The sequence below is a fragment of the Pleurodeles waltl genome, chromosome 2_2 (genome assembly GCF_031143425.1).
Source record: "Pleurodeles waltl isolate 20211129_DDA chromosome 2_2, aPleWal1.hap1.20221129, whole genome shotgun sequence".
Classification (NCBI taxonomy): Eukaryota; Metazoa; Chordata; class Amphibia; order Caudata; family Salamandridae; genus Pleurodeles; species Pleurodeles waltl.
The window spans coordinates 573,589,185-573,614,276 of NC_090439.1; the positions used below are offsets into that span (position 1 = coordinate 573,589,185).

Below are 25,092 nucleotides of genomic sequence, written 5' to 3' on the forward strand. Positions count from 1 at the left end.
CTCAACTCCAGAGGCACCGGGTGTGGCTAATAGGTGAGCCCGTGGTCCCCACCCAGTGGATGTTGGTATATGGGTGTGGGGTTGGCCCTAAGGGTGAGTGTCTGGCTAAATGGTATCCCTCAGTATTTGCAGGTGACTCTGGTTACCCCAACCTCTAATGGTTACTGACCCCAGTGAGGAATGCCAGGACAAGTGCAGAGGAACGTTACAATGAGGCACATGGGCAAACAAGGAGGATCATTGAGTGAACGTTTGGCCTCCTGAAGGCCAGGTTCAGGTGCCTCCATGTGACAGGTGGATCCCTGTGCTACTCACCCAAAAGGTCTGCCAGATCATCGTTGCATGTTGCATGTTGCACAACCTGGCCTTGAGACGCCAGGTGCCTTTTCTGCAGGAGGATGTGGCTGGAGATGGTCGTGTGGCAGCGGTGGAGCCTGTGGACAGTGACGAAGAGGAGGCAGAGGAAGAGGATGTGGACAACAGAACAACTATAATACAACAGTACTTCCAGTGACACACAGGTAAGACACTGTAATTTTACCTTCCATTGCTGTTTTGTGAAGTGATTTTTTTCTGCCTGGCTGCTGTTCCCACTACACAGCCCACTTATTGTACCCTTTAACATGTCTATTTGCAGATATTTGTGCCCTCCAGTGGCTCCTGGTGTATTGACTGCAGCACATTACAGGTCATAACTATGTTTACATCACTGTACTGTCTACTTGTAATGTCTACAGATTGTTAAACAACTACATCTTTAAATCATTTGACATACTCATACGTGTTTATTCCAAGGGTGTTTATTTCTGTGCTGAGAAGTAAATGGGGATGTGTAATGGGCTTGGGTGATGGGAGACGAGAGTCCATGATAGTGTACAGTCTATTGGTATCACAGGTGCATTGTCCAAAGGGGCATAGGAAGTGGAGCAATGGCAGTTCAAGGTGGACAGGGTGACATGGTGGGACAGAAGGGTGACAATCAGGAGAGTCTTATTTCCTGGTGGGGGTCTTGGCAATGTTCTCTGGCTTCTGCCTGGATCGAAGGGATTGTTCGTGTGGTGGTTCGCCTTCTGCCGGGGGTGGGGTGCTGGTGGCTCGTTGTTCCTGTGGCGGGTCCTCCTGTCCACTAGCGTTGAAGGAGGTGGAGCGCTGTTCATCGGTTTGGCTAGTGTCAGGGGCCTGCTGGTGTGCCACTGCCTCACTCATGGTGTTGGCCTTGTCTGCCAGTACCCCTGCAATGGTGACCAGTGTGGTGTGGATGTCCTTCAGGTCCTCCCTGATCCCCAGGTACTGTCCCTCCTGCAGCCGCTGGGTCTCCTGCAATTTGGCCAGTATCTGGCCCATGGTTTCCTTGGAATGGTGGTAGGTTCCCAGGATGTTGGTGAGTGCCTCGTGGAGAGTCGGTTCCCTGGGCCTGTCCTCCCCCTGTCGCACAGCAGTCCTCCCAGCTTCCCTGTTGTCCTGTGCCTCTGTCCCCTGAACGGTGTCCCCACTGCCACTGACCCCAGGCCCCTGATCGTCCTGTGTTTGTGGGAATGCCTGGGGTCCCTGTAGTGGTGGACACACTGCTGATTGATGTGTCCTGGGTATGGGCCCTCTGAGTGGGTGCTGTGCTGGTGTTTCCTGAGGGGGGAGGCTCTGTGGTGGAATGGGACTGTGGCTGGGTAACCGACTGTCTAGAGATCCCAGATGGGCCAGGTTGGTCATCCATATCCAGGTGTGCAGAGCTGCTGTCATCACTGTGGGCCTCTTCTGGGGGTGGACTGGATGTTGCTGGCACCTCCTGTCCAGCTACGTTGTGTTTGAGTCCTGTGGGTATGTAAATGCAGTGTTATTGTTTCTGCGTGTGACATAAGGTGCAGGGTGTATTTCCCTCAATGGTTGTTATTACCAAGTCAGCTTTGGCTTGTGTGAGTTGTGCTTTGGTTGACACTACTGTGTGTGTTGTGGTGATGGGTGTCCATGCAGGTCTGTGATGGATGTCCATGCATTGGTGTTGCATGCAGGGCTTGGTTGTGGGAGGGGTGGGTTGTGATGGTGGGGTGTGTGGGAGGTGGTGGAGTGATGGGAGTTAGGGTGAGGGTGGGGGTATGTGATGGCATGCAGGTAGGGGGTGAAAGTAGTAAAGAATTGACTTACCAGAGTCCAGTCCTCCTGCTACTCCTGTCAGGCCCTCAGGATGCATTATTGCCAAGACCTGCTCCTCCCATGTTGTTAGTTGTGGGGGAGGAGGTGGGGGTCCACCGCCAGTCCTCTGTACTGCTATCTGGTGTCTTACAACCACGGAACGTACCTTCCCCGTAGGTCGTTCCACCTCTTCTTGATGTCATCCCTGGTTCTTGAGTGCTGTTCCACGGCGTTGACCCTGTCCACGACACTCCGCCATAGCTCCATCTTCCTTGCAATGGATGTCTGCTGCACCTGTGATCCGAATAGCTGTGGCTCTACCCGGATGATTTCCTCCATCTGGGGTGTCTTTGTGGTGCCATGGGTGTGGTGTGTGTGGGGTGATGTGTTGGGATGTGTGCTGTGAGGTGCGTGGAAAGTGTATGGGTGTTCTGTGGCTCTGGTTCTGTGGGTACTCCTGGCGTGTCTCTCTCTCTGTTGTAAATTGTTAGTTGTGGTAAAGGGTTGTGGGTAATGTGGGTGTGTGTTTTATAGTGGTGTGGGTGTGGTGTGTGTATGTGTGCCAGGCGTGTGTTGTTCAAATTGCCCAATGTGGTGTTCTTTTGTTAGGTTGTTTGTATTTTGAGCGCTGCAGTATGTACTGCCAATGGTTTACCGCAGTTGAATTTCTGCTGCGGTGAATCGTGGGTCATAATGCTGTGGGCCTATTTCTGTTTGCGTAACGGTGTGGGTTTTGGTACCACCATTTTATCATTGACCTTTGGTGTGGCGGACTTGTGTGTGTGTCTGTACAGTGGCGGATTTCTATGGGTGGGTCATAATGCGCACAGCGGTATACCGCCGCGGTCGTGGTATGTTGGCAGCATTCAGCTTGGCAGTAAGCGGGACTTACCGCCAATGCCATAATGAGGGCCTTTGTTTGATGACATAAAATTAGTACTACGAAGACCAGCATGCACTGCTATAGTTGAATAGATTCAGCAATGGAGAAATTTTCTAGTTATGGTTCCCATGAAAGCCCACATGTACTTATGACGTGTACCTGGGATGCCTGCTCATACCTTTTTGAATGTGCTTGAACAAAATATCAGAAAAAAATAATGTGATACAAAAATATTGGGGGTCATGCCAGGGCTAAAATGACGGAAGCACCGCCAACAGGCTAGTGGTGCTTCCTGGCCTATTACGACCGCGGCAGAAGCGCCGTGCTCGCACCACTGGGGCCAGCGGTATTCTGCCACTTTTGCCCCGGCGGGGATTACGAGTCCCCGACCGCCAGCCTTTTTCTGGCGGTATGAACCGCCAGGAAAAGGCTGCCGGTACGGGGAGTCATGGGGCCCCTGGGGGCCACTGCACTGCCCATGCCACAGGCATCCGCCACTGTACAGACCCAGGCCACAGGCATGGGCAGTGCAGGGGCCCCCTGACAGGGCCCCGTGCAGCTTTTCACAACTGCACCCGTCGCACAGCCGCAACACCGCCGGCTCCATTTGGAGCTGGCTTCCATGTTGCGGCCCGCCAAAGTTGTAATGACCCCCATGGTGTCTAGAATATCAGAATGTCAAAAATCTCTTTGACAGGAATATCAAAGGTAAAAATATCATTTTAGGTGTTGGTAAAAATATTGACGTAGAAAACATAGCTGTATGTAATATCGTTTGTAAGTAGTAATTGGTTTGTAATTTATTGTAGTGTTCTTGATTCTATATTTTGGTGAAATTAATTTTTTGTATTTTTAGTGAGAAAATGTATTAATTGTAAAATTGTATTTGTAGTTGTATTAATGTATATAAATAATGGTTTTATAATATTTGTTAGTAGTGGGATAATGGGTTTTTAGAGAATAAGGGTAGAAGAGCTTTTAAAAGTGCACAGTTTAAAGTAATTTTTATGTTAATTATTTTAATGATATACAAATTAACATGTGTTATTTATAATAAATTTTTATTTATAATTAATTGAATCATCATCACTATACCTTTTTTGCAGGTCAAAGACAAAAAGTACATCAATAATGACAACCATTCCATTCAAATAAACAAGTTCATTACAATCATAACATATATCAATTACATAAAACTTAGCAAAATAATAAAAAAAACATAAATATAAAATACAAGATGAAAAGGATAAATGAATCCCCCCCAACCACCCACGAAAGCAACTACACACATCTCTTACAGCTGCTCCAAGCCTTGAACAAATACCTAAACACAGAAAACACGATTGGCTGATGTACCTTGGTTTTCAAAATTCATAAAACTACTAGGTGCAGGACAGTACCTAGATTTCTGCAGGGGGGGCCAACCATTTTGATCTAACGTGTCTGTAGACTTTACAAAAAAATCGAAAGAGGTGTGGCCTTAGTCCTAATTCCTCAGCAATGGGCCAACACCCAGGTCAAACCTTAAAGGTAAAAGTGGAGTATTCTTAGGGAAGTTTAATAGCTGTCTTAAAAATGCATTCTCCACTTTTGAGACACCACTGGTCCTCTTATTCCCCCACAGCTCCACCCCATACATCACTGCCCTCAGAGCCTGTGGTCTGTATAGCTCACACACCAGACTGACTGGCCTGAAGGACGAGTCTTTAAAGGTTCTCCCCAGGCCACCAGTAAATTAGACCAATCTTAGCTTTTGTTTATTTATATATGATAGCCAGTCTACTTGCTCTGATAGTGTGATTCCCCGGTAATCAAACACCTTGACCCACTTCAACAGTACGCCATTGAGTTTGAGGCCTGGCCTGGTGGATGGGGACGAATGGAAACCCATGTACTTTGTTTTCTCCACATTAATTTCCAGCCCCCTCAGCCTACAGAAATCAACAAAACAATCTAGAATTCTTTGTAGGCCCATTGGAGATCTTGACAATAAAAGGGTGTCATCTGCGAATATTAACTCAGGAATCTTGAGATGGGCTAATCTAGGGGCATAGCTCGAAACTTTATTCAAGTCATTAATCAAACCATTGATGTATAATGACAATAGAGTTGGGGCCAGAACAAAATTGTGTCTAACTTGTCCGGACTAGAAAGGGTTTGGTAAGATCTCCTGATTTTCTGAACCGAACATGAGCGAAATTCCCCTCAGGGAGTCTCTGTAGGATGTTGCATAAGAAGGTAGGAGCCCGCATTTCTAACAGAACCTGCCAAAGTGTGTCTCTCGGGACCAGGTTGAAGGCAGATCGAAGGTCCACAAATATAGCATAAAGGCTTGCGCCTTCCAGTACCGCGGTTTTCCAATATATAAGCTGAAGGCAAAAGACCTGGTCCAGGGTGGAAGTGCATTTCCTAAACCCAGCCTGAAGTGGGCTGAGGACACTATTTTCCTCAAGCCAGACCTGAAGTCTTCCAAAGATCACATGTGCAAACAACTTTTGCATTGAGTCGATTAAGCTAATAGGTCTGTAACTGTCTGGCAGGAGAGGAGAGCCCTTTTTGTAAATGGGTATTATTTCGGCTCCGGCCCATGACTCAGGCATAGGCATCCCCTCCAGGATGGCATTAAATAGAACCCCAAAATATGGTGCCCAGACATCAGGTACAAAACTATGTAAATCCCCCATGATTCTATCTAAGCTGGGTGCCTAACCTGGAGCCACTTTAGCAATTGCATGAAACACCTCCTTGTTTGTAAACAAAGGGTATGCCTCAGACTTTTCAAGTATCCCCCCTCTGCTCTAACATCTGGTGGGCCATCAGTGACAGATTGGAAACCATAAAGAGACTGAAAGTGTTCCGACCATTAATCAGCAGAAATATCACTTCCAATTGGGCCATTGGTCTCCTGCTACCCCGAGGCAACAAGTAACCAAAACATATGGAAGTCCTTATTCCTCACAGCTAGGTTCAATGCTTCCCATCTTTGGGTCTCCCACTCTCCCTTTGTGGCGGTCAGAGAGCTCTTATACTGGCTTCAGGCCATTCGTACCAACCTGGGATCTTTCAATTTAATGGCCTTGCAGAGATCCAATTTTGTCTGCCACCACTGCTTGTTAAACCATATTTCTGGATTGTTCTTGTTCTTGCCACTACCATCCTGACATTTCACAAAGAACAGGTTTTTGAGCTCACCCATCAGCTCCATATCCACATTCTCCACACTAGTCCACTGATTAGGGGGCACCCGGGCCTCTGAAATCTCACTCACCTTGCCCAATGTCAGTGCAATAGAGTTAAATAGCTGATTAAAAGATTCAGGGGACTGTACAGTTTCGATCAAGCAATAGTGTGCTGTGATCGCTGTCATGCCTTATGATAATTTCCATGTCCATAACACAAGCCCATAAATATAATCTATCAAGGCGGTCCTACCTGGCTGGTTAAATGTCTGGGACCCTTTTCGGTCGGACAAAGTATGACCATTACATTCATGGACAGCATGATTCAATGCAAGCGCATTAATCTGAAGGACCAACAGGATGCATTTCCTCACCAGTTGAGAACCGGACAATGGAATGTGCCACAGGCTGTCCTCTGCAGTCACAAGACCGTCTACCCCAATACTAGTGGGTTCCAAGTGACAATTCAAGTCTCCCCCAATCAATTTGAATGCACTGCTGGAAAGCTGAAGCAGAAAATCAGACAAACACTCCACCACCAAGGATTCTCGATTAGAAACTGCTGGCATGGAGTAAATGTTGGTCACATATAATTCAGTATTACTCGTGGAGGAAAGTGACAGACATATGTTATCACTATTAAATGTCTCCACAGTTGTAACCAAATAACCCAAATAAGAAGCTACCCAAGTAGACAACACCCCCCTGAGGGCCTCCTCAACTCCCACCTGGTTGCTGCCTTTTAATAAATGCTATATCCTGGGTGTTGGACTTCCCCGCTAATCAACAACTCTTGGAATAGGCAGACATCATGCTCTGATATAGAGGATACCCAATCAGTTTGCCCTGTAAACCTGCCACATTCCAAAAGAGCACTTTGACAGAGCTAGGAGAACTTGATTACTGCTTGGGATTAAATTATACATTACTGTTGATAGTTAAAAAAATATATAAAAATATAAAAAATAAACTATAAAAATGTTTTACAAATGAAAAGCATGTTTAAATGTATTAGAATAAAGTTAAATAATTAGAATTGTTTTACACAAAAGTTTAACATTTTATAATTTTTTGTGAAAAATAAATTTTAATAATACAAATATTTACATTTTTTAATTGATCATTTAATACTAAAAATATATTTGTATTTTTTTAATTCAAAAATGTGTTTATATATGTTTTCATTTTATGATTGTTAATCTGTTTGGTGTGCCGGATGACCGAGAGCCGTCCAACGCCACAGTGCTAATGTGCGTCGGACGGCTCCTGGACGTCCAAGCCCAGGGCACTTGAAATCCCACTGGTCAAGGCACCAGAGGTATTTCTTTCATAAAGAAATAGTCTTGGGAGCTGGGGAAGAGCTTCATCAGTGCCCGACGCATTTCTTTGTTTTCACTGAAATGAGGATCAGCGGGCGTGGAGCGCCAAAGTCATTTCAATGTAAACAAAAGTTCATTTCACTTTCACTGCCTCGGTGAACAGGTGGCTATCTTAGTCCCCCGAGCACTGGGGCAGGTGGGAGAGGTATCGTTGGAAAGGGGAGAATCTCCTAGTGGATTCCTGCTTCAGGAACGCTGCAGGAGGGTCATCCCTAAGCAGTAATCCACCACTAGACACCAGGAAGGGGGAGCGGCACCTTGGCAATCAGTCTTTCTGCCCACCAGAGGTCAGAAAGCACACTAGGTACCAGGGACTACTTATTTCCACCAGGAGGGGGGGAGTGGCCCCTTGGGCAAGGGCTTTTGCTCCCCCCAACATTTCTTTGGGCAAAATCAGTCTTTCTGCCTCCCCTAAGGGGAATTTTGGATCAAAAGCCCCTCATCTGCCCCCCAAGGGGCAGAAAGCGAACTGGGCATCAGTGACTACTTTTTTCCACCAGGGAGAGGAAAGCAGGCCCTTGAGGAAGCCTTTTGATCTCCCCAAATTGTTTTGGGCAAAATCAGTATTTCAGCCCCCCTTGGAGGCAGATGAGAGCAAATGCCCTTAATCGTCCTGCCAGGGGGATGGGGGGGGGGGCAGAAAGTGCACTAGGCACCAGGGACAACTTTTTGGTTAATATTTAGGGGTGGGGGCTGCCGACAATGGGCATGCCAATGCCCCCAACCCCTTATAATAAATGGGCACAGACTTTCTGCCCCCTCCTTGGGGGCAGATGGGTGTTATTATACCCGATCTGCCCCCCAGGGGAGAAGAAAACCCTCTAGACACCAGGGGGCTGCCCACAGTGGGAATGGCCAGGCCCCCATCGAAAATAAATGTGACTAAATTCTTTCCTTCCCACCCCCTCCCGGGTGGCAGATGGGGTCAATAACCCCTATTCTGCTGTCCGGGGAGCAGAAATCCACCAGGATTTTTTTTATAGAAAAGTCCAGGGGCGGAGGCTGCCCAGACTGGGCATGGCAGAGCCCCCATCCCCTTAAAAATAGGTACAGTCTTTCTGACCCACCTGAGGCAGATGGGGTAATTGCCATGGTGTACAGTCCTCGGGCGGTGTCAGTATCAAATGCCACACAAGTTTTGTCATGACCAATTACATATCACCTACACATACCTGACGTTCCTCTAGTGAGTAACTTCACCTGTCTGCTGTATTGTGCCACACAGATAAGAGTACAACATCACCAGCCATGAAAGAATATGGGGCTGCACCTAGTCTAGTGCCACTTGACATGCAGCCCTTAGCGTCCCGTAACCCCACCATGTGTGCACCGTATACAAGTAACGGGTCACCATGGCGCACACTAGGTGCAATACTGTAAAGATAGTGGATGCCATAGTAGGACTTTGTAGGAGTATTGAGACTTTGTATGCACCGTACATAGGGAACCATGCAAAAATACAGTGTTCCCCCTCCCAATACCTGCAGTGTACATGTGTTGAAAGTGTCTGTGTGTCTTGGAGATTCTACTGCATCTATTTTGCTACTCCTCTAGTTGTGTGAATCACACCCTTGTACACATGATGGCTGGCACAGCCATCACCTTCCACAAAGGGTCACAAAGTGGTGCACTGCATGTGTAGTGTCATATGATAACATGAAGGCCTGAGTTTGGCTTTGTAGGGCTACCATGATATCAAAACAATTGACATTATTGTGGTGCAAGGAGATGGTAGGTCCTACCAACAATAGGACACAGCCTCAAATATGGACAACACAACACATGTTTGGCATGGTTGAACAGTCAGTTTGGATTAATTTCACAATCATCATGTCCCTGAGCAACAACTCATGATAGTAATGTCCATTAACACAAACCAATGGAACCATACTACAGAACAGGAACATACACAATACTAGAAGTAAGTTGGAGTCACCACTCCACTAAAATTAACATCTGCCATGGAAAATACAAAACCAGAAATATGCAATACCAACACATGTTCTCTCATTCCTTTGCAGCCGACCAAGGTTACGACATACAGCCATGGGTGATGACTCCTTTCGGCAACCCAACAACGGTGAAAGAGCAGGCTTACAATGAAGGGCACAGAAAGACACGAAATGTGGTGGAGAGAACATTTGGGCTCCGGAAGTCAAGGTACAGGTGCATGGCCCTGACAGGAGGATGCATTTTGTATGCACCACCGCTAGTATGCAAGATGATACTTGTATGTGCAATCTTGCATAACAAATGTATACGGACCAATGTACCCGGTGATGAACTGATAGATATCCCCAATGAGGAGGAGGATGACAATGGTGCAGCACAGGTGGAGGGGGAACCACAAAGCACTGCTGCTGGAGTTCACAGGAGGCAACAAATTGTACAGAACTTCTACACCTAGACACTGTGCAAATAATATAATTTTGTAATTATCACCACTAAATCATTTTGCACCTAAATGTCCATGGTCAACTCATTCTCCACTACATATATCATTGGAATGTTGCTCATACATCAGGAAAGAAACACAACAGTAACAAAAGTGGTTGGAACATATGTTGTGATATAGGAGGGCATAGCACCTCCATGCCACACATCAGTGTCACATAACTAACGGCCATGTGGCTCTTGTAGACCTAGATCCACACACCACAAGAAATAATATGTGGTGTTAAGTGGCCATTATGCAAATACCTATCCCTTTCCCCACATCATGTCCACGCCCGGCAAGATGTATGCAAGGGGGGCATACAAACGGTAGGAGCTGTTTCCAAATGGTGCATTCGAAAAATAGCTACTGAACTGTGTCACATCTCAGGCGGATAGCTGCTACGCTAGCACTGAGCACATGTAACAAGGGGGGATGCATTCTTATTAATGGACCTTCCTTGACTGTTCAGGGTTAGGAACCAAAGTTTGACCCTAACCCTCCACCGTATGTCAATGGTGTTACGTTCTGCACTGCCATTGGGCCCAACCGTGCCACATGGTGTGCTGTACCTCATATATAGCACACATATGTTGGCTGTGGAGTGCGCTAAGGGATGCTAGACAAGTAAAGCTGCAATGGGTACTGATCCACTCTCCATACATATGGCCCACAGCCAGGATTTACCTATAAAATGGGAGAATGTACCACCCAATTAATGTCTGAGTGGAATGTAGGCAGAGTCTATCCCCCTCCCTATGTACATTCTAACACACTTAGCCTCACAAATCTGCTGCCTTCGCACATGCATGCAGCTAATTCGGATATACATGTGAAGACTGTTGTACAGGTATATGGCCTAGGTAGGAAAGGGTTTGCAATTACCTACAATGGTTGACATATGTCAGCAAGGTTACCCAGTATAGTGTGTATGATTGTATGATACCATCACACACCACATATGAAAACACACCTCTCATTGACACTAACATATCTGACCAAGAGAAAGTTACCATCACTGAAAAAATTCCCTAAAATGTCTAGGTGCCCAGCATGCCACTTTGGTGTGGGATGTGCAGGTATGTCTAGTAATGTCCAAACATGTTACAGATCCATCCTAAAATGTATGTCAGAAGAATGAGACAGATATGTTGCATGTGGTCAGAAAATAATACAGCACTGAGATGATTTCACTCACTAACAAGATACACTCACGGTGACACTGACATAGGTTGTGGAATGTTGAATTTAGTGCAAACCCATGTACAACAAAGGATGCAGAAGGACATCTGAGAGAATCCGACAGAAACTTGGAGATATAACATGGGGAGGTCACTTGGAGACTACACAAGTGCTGTTGCAGATGTACTGTCATGTGTGTGTGGAAGTAATGTAATCTTGCAAAGCCTGGAAATGGGAGGGAAACTTTCATGTAGACAATAGTAGAAGATGTTTACATCTCCAAATCACACAAATCACATGTTGCATCGTGACCATGTTTGACTGGAAAATGTTTCAGTAGAAGATGTGTACAAAGTGTAAGCAGCTTAAAGAATGGCAGCAATGTAGAACCTAATCTAGTCCAAGCAATTAATGCCGTAAATGATAGAGAAGGTACACATAGACCAATTCTGACTGTGCAACACAACAATGTCACTATGTGATCACCCAACATATGTACAGAGAGGATGGCTAGTTCAGTATATAACCTACTCATTTTTGCTACAACAACAATGTTGTAGTTGCCCATCACACACTATTCTGACAGACAGCAGTGACAGGTGACAACATGTATCCCCTGGGTCGTACAAAAATGACAAGTTACACTAGAGATACAGGCCCTAACCAAGCTGCAAATGGAAATTACAAATAATGTATTACCATGTCTGTCAGACCATACCAAATGATGAGACATGTCCTACATGTACAAGTAGCCAGTCCCTTGCACATGATAGGCCAAGCCTGACATCAAGTACCTCAATCGAAAATTAAAAGCACAGGCCATTTGATCACAAATGTACATATGTCAGTCTGCAGGGGACTGAGCATTGCTCTGCTAAAGAGCTATCATGAGGAGGCTAGATCCCCGGCCAACACCCCTAACCCCAATGCTGAGGCTACATTGATGCTTAACAGAGTCAATGGCCTAATGCAAGTGCACAGTGAACTGAGCAGAGTGGAGCACTGTACAGCTGCGTCGAAACATGTGACTATGTGTCTGTGTGGGCATAAATAGTCACACAGTACAAAAGATCACTAGTCTACCATCATTGCCTGACTGCAACACTGCTATACAGTTGTATGCCATTGTATGTGACAGGTGAAAACCGCTAGAACCAGGCTGGCGGGAAGGGGGTCGGAATCCCCATGGCGGCGCTGCATGCAGCGCCGCCATGGAGGATTCCCTGGGGCAGGGGAAAACCGGCAGGAAACCGCCGGTTCACCTTTTCTGACCGCGGCTTTACCGCCGCGGTCAGAATGCCCCGGAAGCACCGCCAGCCTGTTGGCGGTGCTTCCTCTGCTCTCTGCCCTGGCGGTGAGACACCGCCAGGGTCAGAATGAGGGCCTATATGTCGCACGTGTAGCAGAGCATCATGAAGGCTTAACACACCACAGTGTAGACACACATGCACTCACATTGCCAGGTATAACATGAAATCAACCCAGCTGTTGTCCACTGCACCCTCAGAGTACGATTTGTCATGGATATCACATGCATTCCCATTATTGGACATAGCCCATCATATCTACTGTGTTGTAGTCATATGTACATTTGGATATCAGACATTGCAATGTGGTAGACCCACATATATGTGCTAGATCACATATGTATACTCCTACAACACATGTGGTAACATGTATGTATACAAAGTTTAGCAACACATGCACATATGCAAACGGTATCAGTCATCGCATACATCACACACACATTCAAACACAATTGTAACACATACGGATGTTACAGTTAAGATCTGTATGAACATGCACACACAGGTAGCCATACCATACTTACTATATACATGCATAGCCCCTGTGACATGGAATGTGAATCTGTGTGCACGGTCAGTCTTTCCAACAAAATCCACACATTCCTGTTAAGCGTAAAAAAAAATTATGCAAACAGCAATATCCAATACTTTGCTATTCCAAAAATATGACGCCTGGCCCTGCGCGTCAATCTCAAGTCCACAGGCCTTGTAGGATTAATGGGAAGCAATCCCATGCATGACAGTCATGCATCAAAAATGTTGACACAAACGCTACTAACTTTGCTAGGGAAAAAATTACACCTGCCCCCTGTGTGTCATTCGCAAGTCTTGAGGCCTTGTCAGCCTCAATGGGGCAAAATCGACATATGACCGTCATGTCTAGAAAAAAACTACGCATATCAGAAAATGTGACGCACAGGCCCAGGAAGTGATGACACCGGACTTCCTGGCTGCATACATGGTACAGTGCATTCACTTTCACTTCACAGTCTTTTTGTCTGTGACTGTGTGAGGGAGTGTGGAGCTGGTGCTGGTGGAGGATTGGTGTTGTTTGAGAGTTTTGTGCTGTGTCCTGTTGCTGTTGTGTGCTTTTTGTATTTGTCCTCAGTCTCTTGTAGCATTTTTGTGCTGTATTTGTTATTGTAATGTGGGTGTTTGTCCAGGGGTAGGATATTTTGTTTGGGTAATTGGGGTTAGGTGGGGTAGTTTGTTCATTATTTTTTGGGGGGTTGGTTTCATTTGCAGTTGTAACATACTGCATAATGTCAGGGAAAGGGAGGGCAACCAAGATGGTAGCTGATGAATAGGGAGTGCTTATTTGGTTGGTGCAGCATTACCTTCCGATGATGCTAGTTTTGGATGGCTGCATAATTCAGGACTACCCCACAGAAGCACGGAATCTGTGGTGGGGCAATGTGCTCTGCTACCTGTGCAGAATATTTGGAGTTGTGCGCACCGACCACCAGTTGAAGCATCGTAGGGCTGACCTGATAGCATGGGAGCAGGATCTACTGGATCACCTGGGGATACAGATTGGTGGCCCAGTTGGTAAGTACCCCATTTGCATAGCTACATCCTTATTTGCATGTGCATGACATGCGGATATAAGGTTGAGTGCAGCATGTTTTGTCAAGGGTCAGGATAGGTTGTTGTGGGCCACTTTTAGGAGCCACTAGCGCCACCTTAGCGCTTCCATTGTGAAATTCACAAATGATGCTAAGCCAGGGCTGAAGGGCCATTTTCCCTGCACCATTTTAACAAGGTGGTGCCACTTTGTTAAGCCTTGCACAACATGATGGCTGCACTAGGCATCATGTAGGGGAGGAGGGCCTTCCCCTATAAGGGGTGCAAAATAAAGGGGGCAGGGAATAACGTTATATATCCTAGGGTGAATTTCTCCACCACTTTGAATGCCTGCTCAAAGCAGGCGTTCAAAGGGGGCATACCTTTATATATGATGGTCCCCTATGTAGTCTGCAGGAGTAGTGTTAAATTTTTGGTGCCACTCCTGCTGAGTATATATTTTACATCTATATGTAATGATGCAATTGCCCCTTACTCTGCAGCATGGTGTGCCGTATATTACATATGGTGCACACATGGTGGGGGAAAGGTGTGCACCAAGGGGCGCAAGGACAGTTGTGAGGCACTACGTGCAGCACCACTTTCCTTAAATCAGCCCCTTTGTGTCTTTGGCCAATGCCATTTAAGGAAGCTTAGCTCGGCACTGAGTCCAGACTTTTTGCACATTCCTCTTTGTGTAAATTGTGTATCACATACACCCCATCACGTTATTAAATCTGACACATGTGTAGATTTTGTACATCAGGCCTGCCCCATTTTACAGACAATATGGGACAGGCCTGCATCTGCGGCAACACTAGCACATTACTCAGTAGCCAGCACCAATGCAGGCATAAATGGGCCACAGTGCAAGTGTGTCTGTGTTGAGGGGAGTGTATATGCGCAGATTGGTATCCCTTCCTGTACATACATGGTCTACAATGGCTGCCCACACAGTATTGGCAAGACATCCGAAAGTAATTCAGTTAATGTGCAGGAAGGGACATCTACGTGAACATGAGGAAACTGCCATGGCATTTTAGCTCTAGAGTGTGTGCCTTGACATGGCACACACATATTAGTAACAAGAAACAAGGATGGATTCATGCATTCCTCAACACTTTGCTATGCTCATACCACCCCTGGGCAGTTGTTGGATTTTTTAGCGTTAATAATGACTAAGATGTCTTCAACATCTGGGGAAGGGTTGGAAGCAATGGATGTTACAATGGGATGGCCACTGAAACAACCATTGCATGCCCTCTGATGAAGAATACTGTATCAGGCTGCCCATATGGACATGGAGGTGTAATTCTAAGAAACAGCTGCATGACAAATTCATGTGCATATGGTGCAGTGAAATGCACCACAGGAGCGTCAGGGAAACTGATGCTTTGGTGGTGCCAGGATCTCCATTATGTGGCCCTTCAGCTCACGGACAGATTATACATGTTTAGCAGTTGTTCTGACCTACCACTAAGTTGACTTGCTTACTCAGCTTAATAAGTTGAATGTGAAACTGTTGTTCATGCATATAAATGTCCAAAATTCACTAAGCTATGTTTTCCAGTCATGTATTGCAGGTGGGCCTCCACCATACACCACTGGGGAAGTGTCCCGATTTGAAGACCCTAATGCACCTTGTGCGGCACATGTGTCATTCCTTGGTTTTGTGTGAGAGGGTCTGATGTGTGCAAGGCAATGTTGAGATGTAATGTGTGACCAATGAAATGACATAATCTGAGTTAGAATATAGGCATCATGTCTGATGCTATGTTGAGGATGGAGTATGAGTTGATTTTTGCACAAGAGCCAACATGTGCTGCTATGGAATAGTGGGTGTTAGGAATGGGAAAGCATGCCCACATATACTTTGATGTCAGTCATGATATGTGTCTGAGCTGCTGTTTATCTGATTAGCATGCCTGTTGCCAACATTTATGTCACTGCACTTTTGACAACACCATGTGCCAAACGTAGTTTTCGGTTACTCAGGAAACGGTACAGATGATATACATGTTTAGAGGACTCTAGGGGGCTTATGTAGGAGACACTTGCAACACCTGTTTCTCACTACTCTTCATATTTTGAGTGAGGCAGCGGTCTTGAAAGGAGCCTTATTGTGCTGGCCAACAGCCAGTTGAGTACACAATGAGAATACAACTCTGCTCAAGTAGGTTGTGGGACATGTCTACAGTATATAGCAGGCTAAATGTATGCAGATTTACCAACATAGTCTACCCATCATGATATTTGTGAGTGATCTTGGTCACATCATGTGTGCATAGAATGTGAATGCTGAGTGTGCACCTGGTACATAGGAGATGTCTGACATGCATGTGCACATGATGTTCAATATTTAGGAATACTGTAGCTGCACCCAGTGCACTGCCAATCTTACTGTGCCCCTTAGGGCACCCATATAGCCCCCATGTGTGTGCTGCATTGCCTAATTTGCACAGCATAGCAAAGGGTAGAGGGGAATAGGTACCAATTCTGTAGACAACATAGATGTATTGTTTATGCTTTGGGAAAACAATATGGGCACTAAGCCTGAACTGACCATGTTGGCCCACTGTGAGCAATGGTGTGCCCCCTTGTAATGCATGCTCTGAGCAGGTGTTGATCCAAGGACACATGAATGATGCTTTGCCAAACTTTAGAATTGCCAGTGGGAAGTTTCCTGTCCCTCTATCAGATGACCCCCACCTTGCATTCATGATGCCTGACCAAGGCTTGATGTTGCACCAGGGATGTCAAAGTAGTGGATTGCATACTTTGCGCCACATATTGAAAATGGCACATGGATTCTGAAATTGCAGGGCCACTTGGTCCTCACTAGTCTGATGACACAAATGTTGTGCAAGGACGCAGTAGTCCACTTACCTCTGGGCCCTGATGGTCAACAATGGATAGCCGTTACCCCAGTGACATGTTCATGATACCGTAGATGGCTGGTATGAAGTTTGTATCGATTTGGAGTTTGTCAGTGTTGTAGAATGTGTGGTGGACAGCATATGTAATTTGAGGACGCTTTGTACATTGCATGTCTGTTCTACCTCCACACAATGCTATATTTAATGCCATGTTCTCCTCATGTTTCAGCTGTCAATAGGACCCCAGCAGAAAAACATGCCTTTGAGAACAGGGCCGACAGGCTCCAGCAGATAATGGCAGCACAGGCCAGGTACAAAAGGATGGAGAAGAGACATAGGGGGGAGAAATCGATTGGGGCATGGCGTGCATTTTCAAATTAAGGACCTCCTCTACAGCCCACAACTGCTCAGGCCACATCAGGGAAGACATCTGGGACCAGGGGGGCTTCTGCAGGTCCTACCCCCTCCACTTCAACAGCACCACTCCACAGCCAGGTACCCCAACAGCCACTTGCCCCAGCCAGAAGGTCTACATTCAGATCAGACATGAGACGGGACATGGCAGCCATGATGACAAGGCTGGATAAGTTTTAGAGGGACAATGCTCGTAATTATGTACTACTATAGTACTGTAAAAGAATGTGTGCCACAGCTTCCCAGTTCCTCCCTCCCCCTTTTACTGATGTTAAATTATTAAGTGGGTTTTTGGTGGGTAGTGTTAGGATAGTAAAATAGTGTAGTTTAGGTGTAGGTTAGTGTAAGTATAGTTGGGGGTGGGTTTTAGTAAATTTTTAATTTTGGGGGTTTGTGGGAGTTATGTTGGGGTTTCTATGTTTATAAACACAAATCTGAAAAAATATGAAAAATATCTATTTGTTTAGGTAATAGTTTAGATTAGTACATGTGTAGCCTTAGTTTATGTTTCCTAATCATGTCTTGTCACTTGGGGTGGGGTGGGGGGACAGTGTAGCATTACATGTGTTAGATTAGTTTAGAATAGGAACGATAGGTGTAGGTGTAAGTTATGTTGAGTTAGTTTAGGTTAGTTTAGTGTAGTGTGGTGTATAGAATAGGTTTTGATATGATGTTTTTAATATGTTTTAATAAATCCTGTTAGTATTAGATAATTAGCTCTCCATGTTGATTGAGTGTCTGGGTGTTCTCATGTGTGCACTGGCCAAGGAGGAATAACGTGCGGTATGCTTTCTGTCTTTATTTCCATAGATGACCATGTGCATCCTCTATGACCAAGGTGCTGTCAGATTGGCTGCTAAATGACATCAGCTAGTCCAAACATTTGTCATCCACAGTTCCAGCCATTCACATTATGTATGTATACGGTATCTTGGACAGGTAATATTGTAACTTCAACTGTCATTGCTGGGATCTGGCAGTATTATTGTTGGAAAGTGTGGCACCTATGACATTAGCCATATTTGGGTCTTTATCCTGCCACTCTGACAGCTGCTTGTCACTGATTAGATTTTGCCTCTTCTGAACCACACATGTTAGTTGTATTGGTGCTCTCATCTGGGTAAATTACCATACACTTGGTTCAGATCCATACATGCCGTATGTCAACTTCCATGGATAGGTGTTCAATACATGTATTGAAACCTCTGTAAGTTGGTGTAGCCCACAACACCATAATTCAACTTTTTCATGTTAGGATCTTAGTGTGTGGCTTTGTGTCTGACAGTAATGCACACATGATTATGTTCTGTTCTCATTGACTTAGCTTCACACAATGCATACATTTAGCTGAGTTGATGGATCACAGTAAACGCTGAAATGCTACATGTGAACAAGGTGATTTATTTACAGGTGCAAGTGTATGTTCCAATGCTAAACAATGTCCAGTTCACAGACCCCATGAGAGATACTGAACAATTTGTTGTATAATCAGAGTCCAGGGGTGAGGGACATGTCATGAGACATGGTTAGGAGAAGTGTGCATTAGTGAGGAGGTGTCCAAGTAGCCGATAGATAAGATTTGAGACAATGGCAGTGCATAGCAGACGAGTCAACAGTTGTTGAGTGAAGAGGGGGCATTGCCTGCTGTCACAACACTTGCATAATCTTAAGCACAGAACTAATGAGATACTGTCCATGTGGCACAGACTGGTGTTACCGGGTGGTTTTCCTTGTGAAGGTTGTTACTTTCACATCTTCATCCGCTGATTTGTGTGGTGCCACCTGTGCCATGGGTGGTGCTGTTGTTGAGGTTGAGGGGGCAACACACACATCAGGGGATAGAGATGTGGAGCCAAATTTACCATTTAAGGGAACACATAAGGCACATAAGACATCACAGTAGCAAGGAATAATTGCTGATTTCTCAACACCGCAGCAACATCATAGTGGTAGGCAGCCATGTTTTCCCTGAGGGAGGCCACTTCCCGATGAATGGACTCTATATTTCTGTATAGCCCACAGCCTGTTGTCTATCATACTGCTGCCGCTTTGGGAGGGCAATTATTGAAGCCTCTGTCTCATATTCCAGCTATGTCGGCCAGGGACTACTGGAGTTCACGTAGCAGGGAGTGGGTGCCTCTGATGGCAGCTAACTGGTCCTTAATTTGACTGAGGCACCTCTGCACTAGGCTGCCTGGCATTGTCTCCATCCCGACCTGCACCTGCTTGGCCAGCTCCCGCTGAACTCCTACCACTGTCCTCTGGAAGGTGATGTCTGGGTCCTCGGAGTCCAGGGTTGCCTCAGGACTGGCTGGTGCTGTGTGTTGGTAGCTGGGTGGTTCATGTAGAGACCCCGGAACGCTAGGTGTCCTCCCTGAGACTGAAGGTGGTGTCTGGAGGGAAACTAGGACATCCTGGAGAGTCTTTTCTTTGATGGTCAGCAGCTGGTCCTCCATGTCATCTGTAAAATCCAGGACAGGCAGGTTGGCAGGAGGTAAGGAATCATTCTCTGCAATGAGATAGTGTGAGAAAGTAGCCTATTTCTAGCATGGTTACCCCCACCTTTGCCCTGTTTGTGAGTGTGTGTGAGTGTGTTTTTACTGTCTCACTGGGATCCTGCTAGCCAGAACCCCAGTGCTCATAGTTAAAACCCTATTTGTCAGTGTGTTTTGCCTGTCTCACTGGAATCCTGCTAGCCAGAACCCCAGTGCTCATAGTTTGTGGCACAATGTGTGTGTTGTCAATAGTGCTTAACCGTGTCACTGACGTTCTATTAATCAGAACTCCAGTGCTATGCTCTCTCCACTTCCAAATTAGTCACTATGGTTTAGTGACTTCATATTCCAATTCCAATTGGTACACTGGACTCCCCCCCCCCTTATAAGTCCCTAATATATGGTACCTAAGTACCCAGGACATTGGGGTTCCAGGAGATCCTTATGGGCTAAAGCATTTCTTTTGCCACTCATAAGGAGCTCAGAAAAACCTTCCTTCAGGACTGCCATTGCAACCTGAGTGAAATAGTGCCCACACTATTTCACAGCCATTTTCACTGCACTTAAGTAACTTGTAAGTCACCCATATGTCTAACCTTAATTTACTGAAGGCTAGGTGCAAAGTTACTAAGTGTGAGGGCACCCTTGCACTAGCAAAGGTGCCCCACGCTGTCCAGGGCCAATTCCCCAGACTTTGTGAGTGTGGGGATACCATTACACCCGTGCACTACATATAGGTCAATACCTATATGTAGTTTTACAATGGTAACTCCAAATATGGCCATGTGAGGTGTCTAAGATCATGGAATTGTCCCCCATTCAAAATGTGGTATTGGAGGGCCCATCACCATGCATCCTGGGGGCTCCACCATGGACCCCCAGTACTGCTAAACCAGCTCCCTGAGGTTTCCACTGCAGCTATAGCTGCTGCCACCTCACAGATGGGTTTCTGCCCGCCTGGAGTCTGAGCAGCTCAGTCCCAGGAAGGCATAACAATGAATTTCCTTTGGGAGGAGGGTGTTACATCCTATCCCTTTGGAAATAGGTGTTACAGGCTTGGGAGGGGTAGCCTCCCAGAGACTCTGGAAATGCTTTGAAGGGCACAGATGGTGCCCTCCTTGCATACGCCAGTCTACACTGGTTCAGGGTCCCCCAATCCCTGCTCTGGCATGAAACTGGACAAAGGAAAGGGGAGTGACCACTCCCCTGTCCATCACCACCCCAGGAGTGGTGACCAGAGCTCCTCCAGTGTGTCCCTGGCGTTAGCCATCTTGGATTCCAAGATGTGGGGACACTCTGGAGACCTCAGAGTGGCCAGTGCCAGCAGGTGATGTCAGAGACCCCTCCTGATAGGTGCATACCTGGGTAGGTAGCCAATCCCCCTCTCAGGGCTATTTAGGGTCTCTCCTCTGGGTGTTTCCTCAGATTCAGCTTGCAAGACTCCTCCAGGAATCCTCTGCATCCTCTGCTTCAGCTTCTGACCGTCAGATCAACCACAGACTGCTCCAGGAACCACTGGAACTGCAACAAAGAATCCAGGACGACTCCTGTGACCTGCAACTTGAGCTCCAGACAGCATTTGCAACAGTTTCCAAGGTGTGCGCGCTCTGAGGACTCCCTGTCTTCACCTTGCACCAGAAGAACCAAAGGAATCTCCAGTGGAGTGACAGAGTCACTTCCCTTCTCCTGCAGGCACCTTCTGTGACGATGACCAGTTCGCTGGGACTCCTCTCCTGATGATGAGCGTGCTCCCTGGAACACAGGTGGTAGACCAACACGACCCAGACTGTCCTAAGGTTCAGCTGTCCAAATTTGGAGGAGGTAAGAGCTTGCCTTCCCAGTTTGCGACAGAACCCAGGTGCACTGCGTCATCTCCAGCTCCTTGGGCTTCTGTGCAGTTCTTCCAAGAATCTTTCATGCACAGTGTAGCCCCGGTCCCCAGCACTCCATCCTGTGATGCACAACTCGCTGAGTTGTTCTCCAGTGGTGTGGGACCTTCTTTTGTTCTGCTGCACCAACCGCATTTTGCACCTCCTTTGTCCCCATGGCCTGGGACTCCCGTGGGTGCTGCCTGGTCATCTATGGGCACTTTCCAGTTTTGGGAGCCCTCTCTGCGTCCTCAGTCTGAGTTGAGGCCCCCAGGTCCCTACTGGGTTCAGGCAGCGCCATTTTGACGCAAACCGCGACCTTGCTTTAACCAAGTCTTGTTGGAGGAATCCAGCAATGCAAACAGCCTGCATCCAACAATCCGACGTGGGACATCTCCTGCACATGAAGGAACCCACAGCCATCTTCTTTGGTGCTCTTCTGCAGACTTCTTCTAACCGAAGAATCCTCCTTTGCACCATCTTCTAGGTTGGCAGGGGCTCCTGTCCTTCCTAGAATCTTCTGTGATTTCTGGACTTGGTCTCCTTTCTCCACAGTTCTTCAGGTCCAGGAATCCACCATTTGTTGCTTGCAGTTTTGCTTGATTCTTGCAATAACCTTTATCACGACTTGTAGTGTGTCCTGAGGAAACTTGCAGTGCTTTACTCCTACTTTCCTGGGCTCTGGGGTGAGGTATTTAACTTACCTTTGGGGTTCTCTTACACTCCCAGTGCCTCTCCACACACCACACTTCCCTAGAGGGGGATTCATAATTTGCATTCCACTTTCTTAGTATATGGTTTGTGTTGGCCCTAGGCCTATTGCATTCTATTGTATTTTCTACTGTTTGCACTATTCTATGACTATTTACTTACCTGATTTTGGTCTCCAGTGTATGTATTGTGTATAATACTTACCTCCAGAAGGAGTATTGCCTCTAAGATATTTTTGGCCTTGTGTCACTAAAATAAAGTACCTTTATTCTTGGTAACACTGAGGTGGTCATTCCAACCTTGGCGGTAAAAGGCGCATACCGCTGTCAGAAGACCGCCAACATACCGCCGCAGCCGCGGTAAACCGTCACGGTCATTCTGACCCACAACACGCAAACCGCCAAAATACAGACACCCACAAAAGTCCGCCACACCAAAGGCCAGCGATAAACTGGCGATAACCAAACCGACACCGTCACGCCAACAGAAATACGCCCACAGTATCACGACACATGAATCCACGCGGCGGTCTTTCAACCACGGTATTCATTGGCGGTACACACCGCCGCGCTCAAAATACACACACACATACAAAACACAGCCACATTGGACAATTTGAAATACACACACCTGATACACATACAAACACCACTCCCACACACCCAATTAAATATAAAACACACACCCACATCACCCACAAACCCCCACTCATGGAGAATCGGGACCACGCACAGAGAAATAGAGAACCGAGCACCCAGACGCGCATATTACCATCCCTCAGCAATATTACCACGCACTTCACACAACACACCAATACACATCACCACACTTAGCACCACACAATCCACCCCACACATCACCCACACCACCCCATGGCACCGCAAAGACACCCCAGGTTTTCTGAGGATGAACTCAGGGTCATGGTGGAGGAAATCGTACGGGTAGAGCCACAGCTCTTCGGAACACAGGTGCAGCAGACGTCCATTGCCAGGAAGATGGAGCTATGGAGCAGAATAGTCGACAGGGTCAACGCTGTGGGACAGCACCCAAGAAATAGGGACGACATCAGGAAGCGGTGGAACGACCTACGGGGGAAGGTGCGTTCAACGGTATCCAGGCACAACATCGCAGTTAAGCGGACTGGCGGCGGACCCCCACCTCCTCCCCCAGAATTTACAACATGGGAGGAGCAGGTCTTGGCGATCCTGCATACTGAGGGCCTCGCAGGAGTATCTGGAGGAATGGACTCTGGCAAGTCTCATCTTCACTACTTCATCCCCCCCACCCCACCAGCATGCCAACTCATACCCCCACCCTCACCCTCACCCCCATCACTCCTACTCCTTGCAAATGTCTCACCATTACAACCCACCCATCCCAACACCAAGCCCTGCATGCGACCACAAAGCATGGACACCCATCAATAAAGCATGCCCACTGCACATACTCATCCCCCCCCCAAACTACCGTCACAAAAGCCCCCACACAGGAATGCAAGCACAGGGGTACACGGGCACCCACCCATTGCACACCATGGCACACACAGATGCAATAATCATGGTTTTATACCCCTGCAGGACCCGAACGCCACGTCACCGCGCTGGAGGGTCCACAAATGTCCACTCCACCCCCAGAAGAGGCCCACAGTGATGACAGCAGCTCTGTCGACTTGGATCTAGATGACCAGCCCGGCCCATCGGGGACCTCGGGACAGTCGGTTCCCCTCAGACAGCCACAGGCCACAGCAGACCTTCCCCCCTCTGTGAACACCAGCACAGCATCCACCCAGCGGGCCCATACCTCTGTCCCCAGGACACGTCAAGCAGCGGTGTGTCCACCACTACAGGGCACCCAGGTTAACCCACCACCCCAACAACAACAGGGACCTGGGGGCAGTGGTAGTGGGCACACGGTCTAGGGGACAGAGGCCCAGGGAAACAGGGGAACTGGGAGGGCTGCTGTGCGACAGGGGGTGGACAGGCCCAGGGAACCCACTCTCCACGAGGCCCTCACCTCCATCATGGGAGCGTACCATCATTCCAAGGGGACGATGGCGACTGTACTGGCCAGGTTTCAGGAGACCCAGCGCCTGCAGGAGGACCAGTATTTGGGGTTCAGGGAGGAACTACGATCCATCAGTTCCGCCCTGGGCACCATCGTAGGGGTTCTGAATCTGGTAGTCACCACATTGCGGGACACTGTGGCACCACAAAGGGCCCCTGACACTAGCATGGACCAAGAACTGCCTACCACCTCTGCCGGCGCTAGTGGACAGGAGGCCCCGCCACAGGACCAACAGGCCACCAGCACCCCATCCCCTGCAGAAGGAGAACCACCCCGCAAGCGGTCCCTGAGATCCAGGAACAAGACAGAGAACATTGCCAAAACCCCCGCCAGGAAATGAGACCCCCCTGAATGTCACCCTTCTGTCTCACTATGTCACCCTGTCCATCCTTAAACTGCCATTGCTCCACATCCTATGCCCCTTTGGACAATGCACATGCGAAACAAATAGACTGGACTCTGCCATGGACATACCTCCACCATCACCCCAGCCCATTTTACAACCCCCTCCACTTATTTCCAAAGGAATAAACACACTTCAATCACAAAACAATCTGGAGTCAGTCTGTGCTTTCAGTAAGATGACAAGACCCCCGCCAGGAAAGGATAC

General features: G+C 47.2%; 1 protein-coding gene across 1 annotated transcript in view; it reads right to left on the reverse strand.

The window, feature by feature from the left end:
- Positions 1–1,987, reverse strand: part of LOC138276729 (opsin-5-like) — a 360,215-nt gene extending 358,228 nt beyond the window's left edge. The window contains exon 1 of the mRNA XM_069219206.1: positions 1,892–1,987. Coding sequence (XP_069075307.1) covers positions 1,892–1,987 — 96 coding nt within the window. The remainder of the gene's footprint in view (positions 1–1,891) is intronic.
- Positions 1,988–25,092: the final 23,105 nt, after the last annotated feature.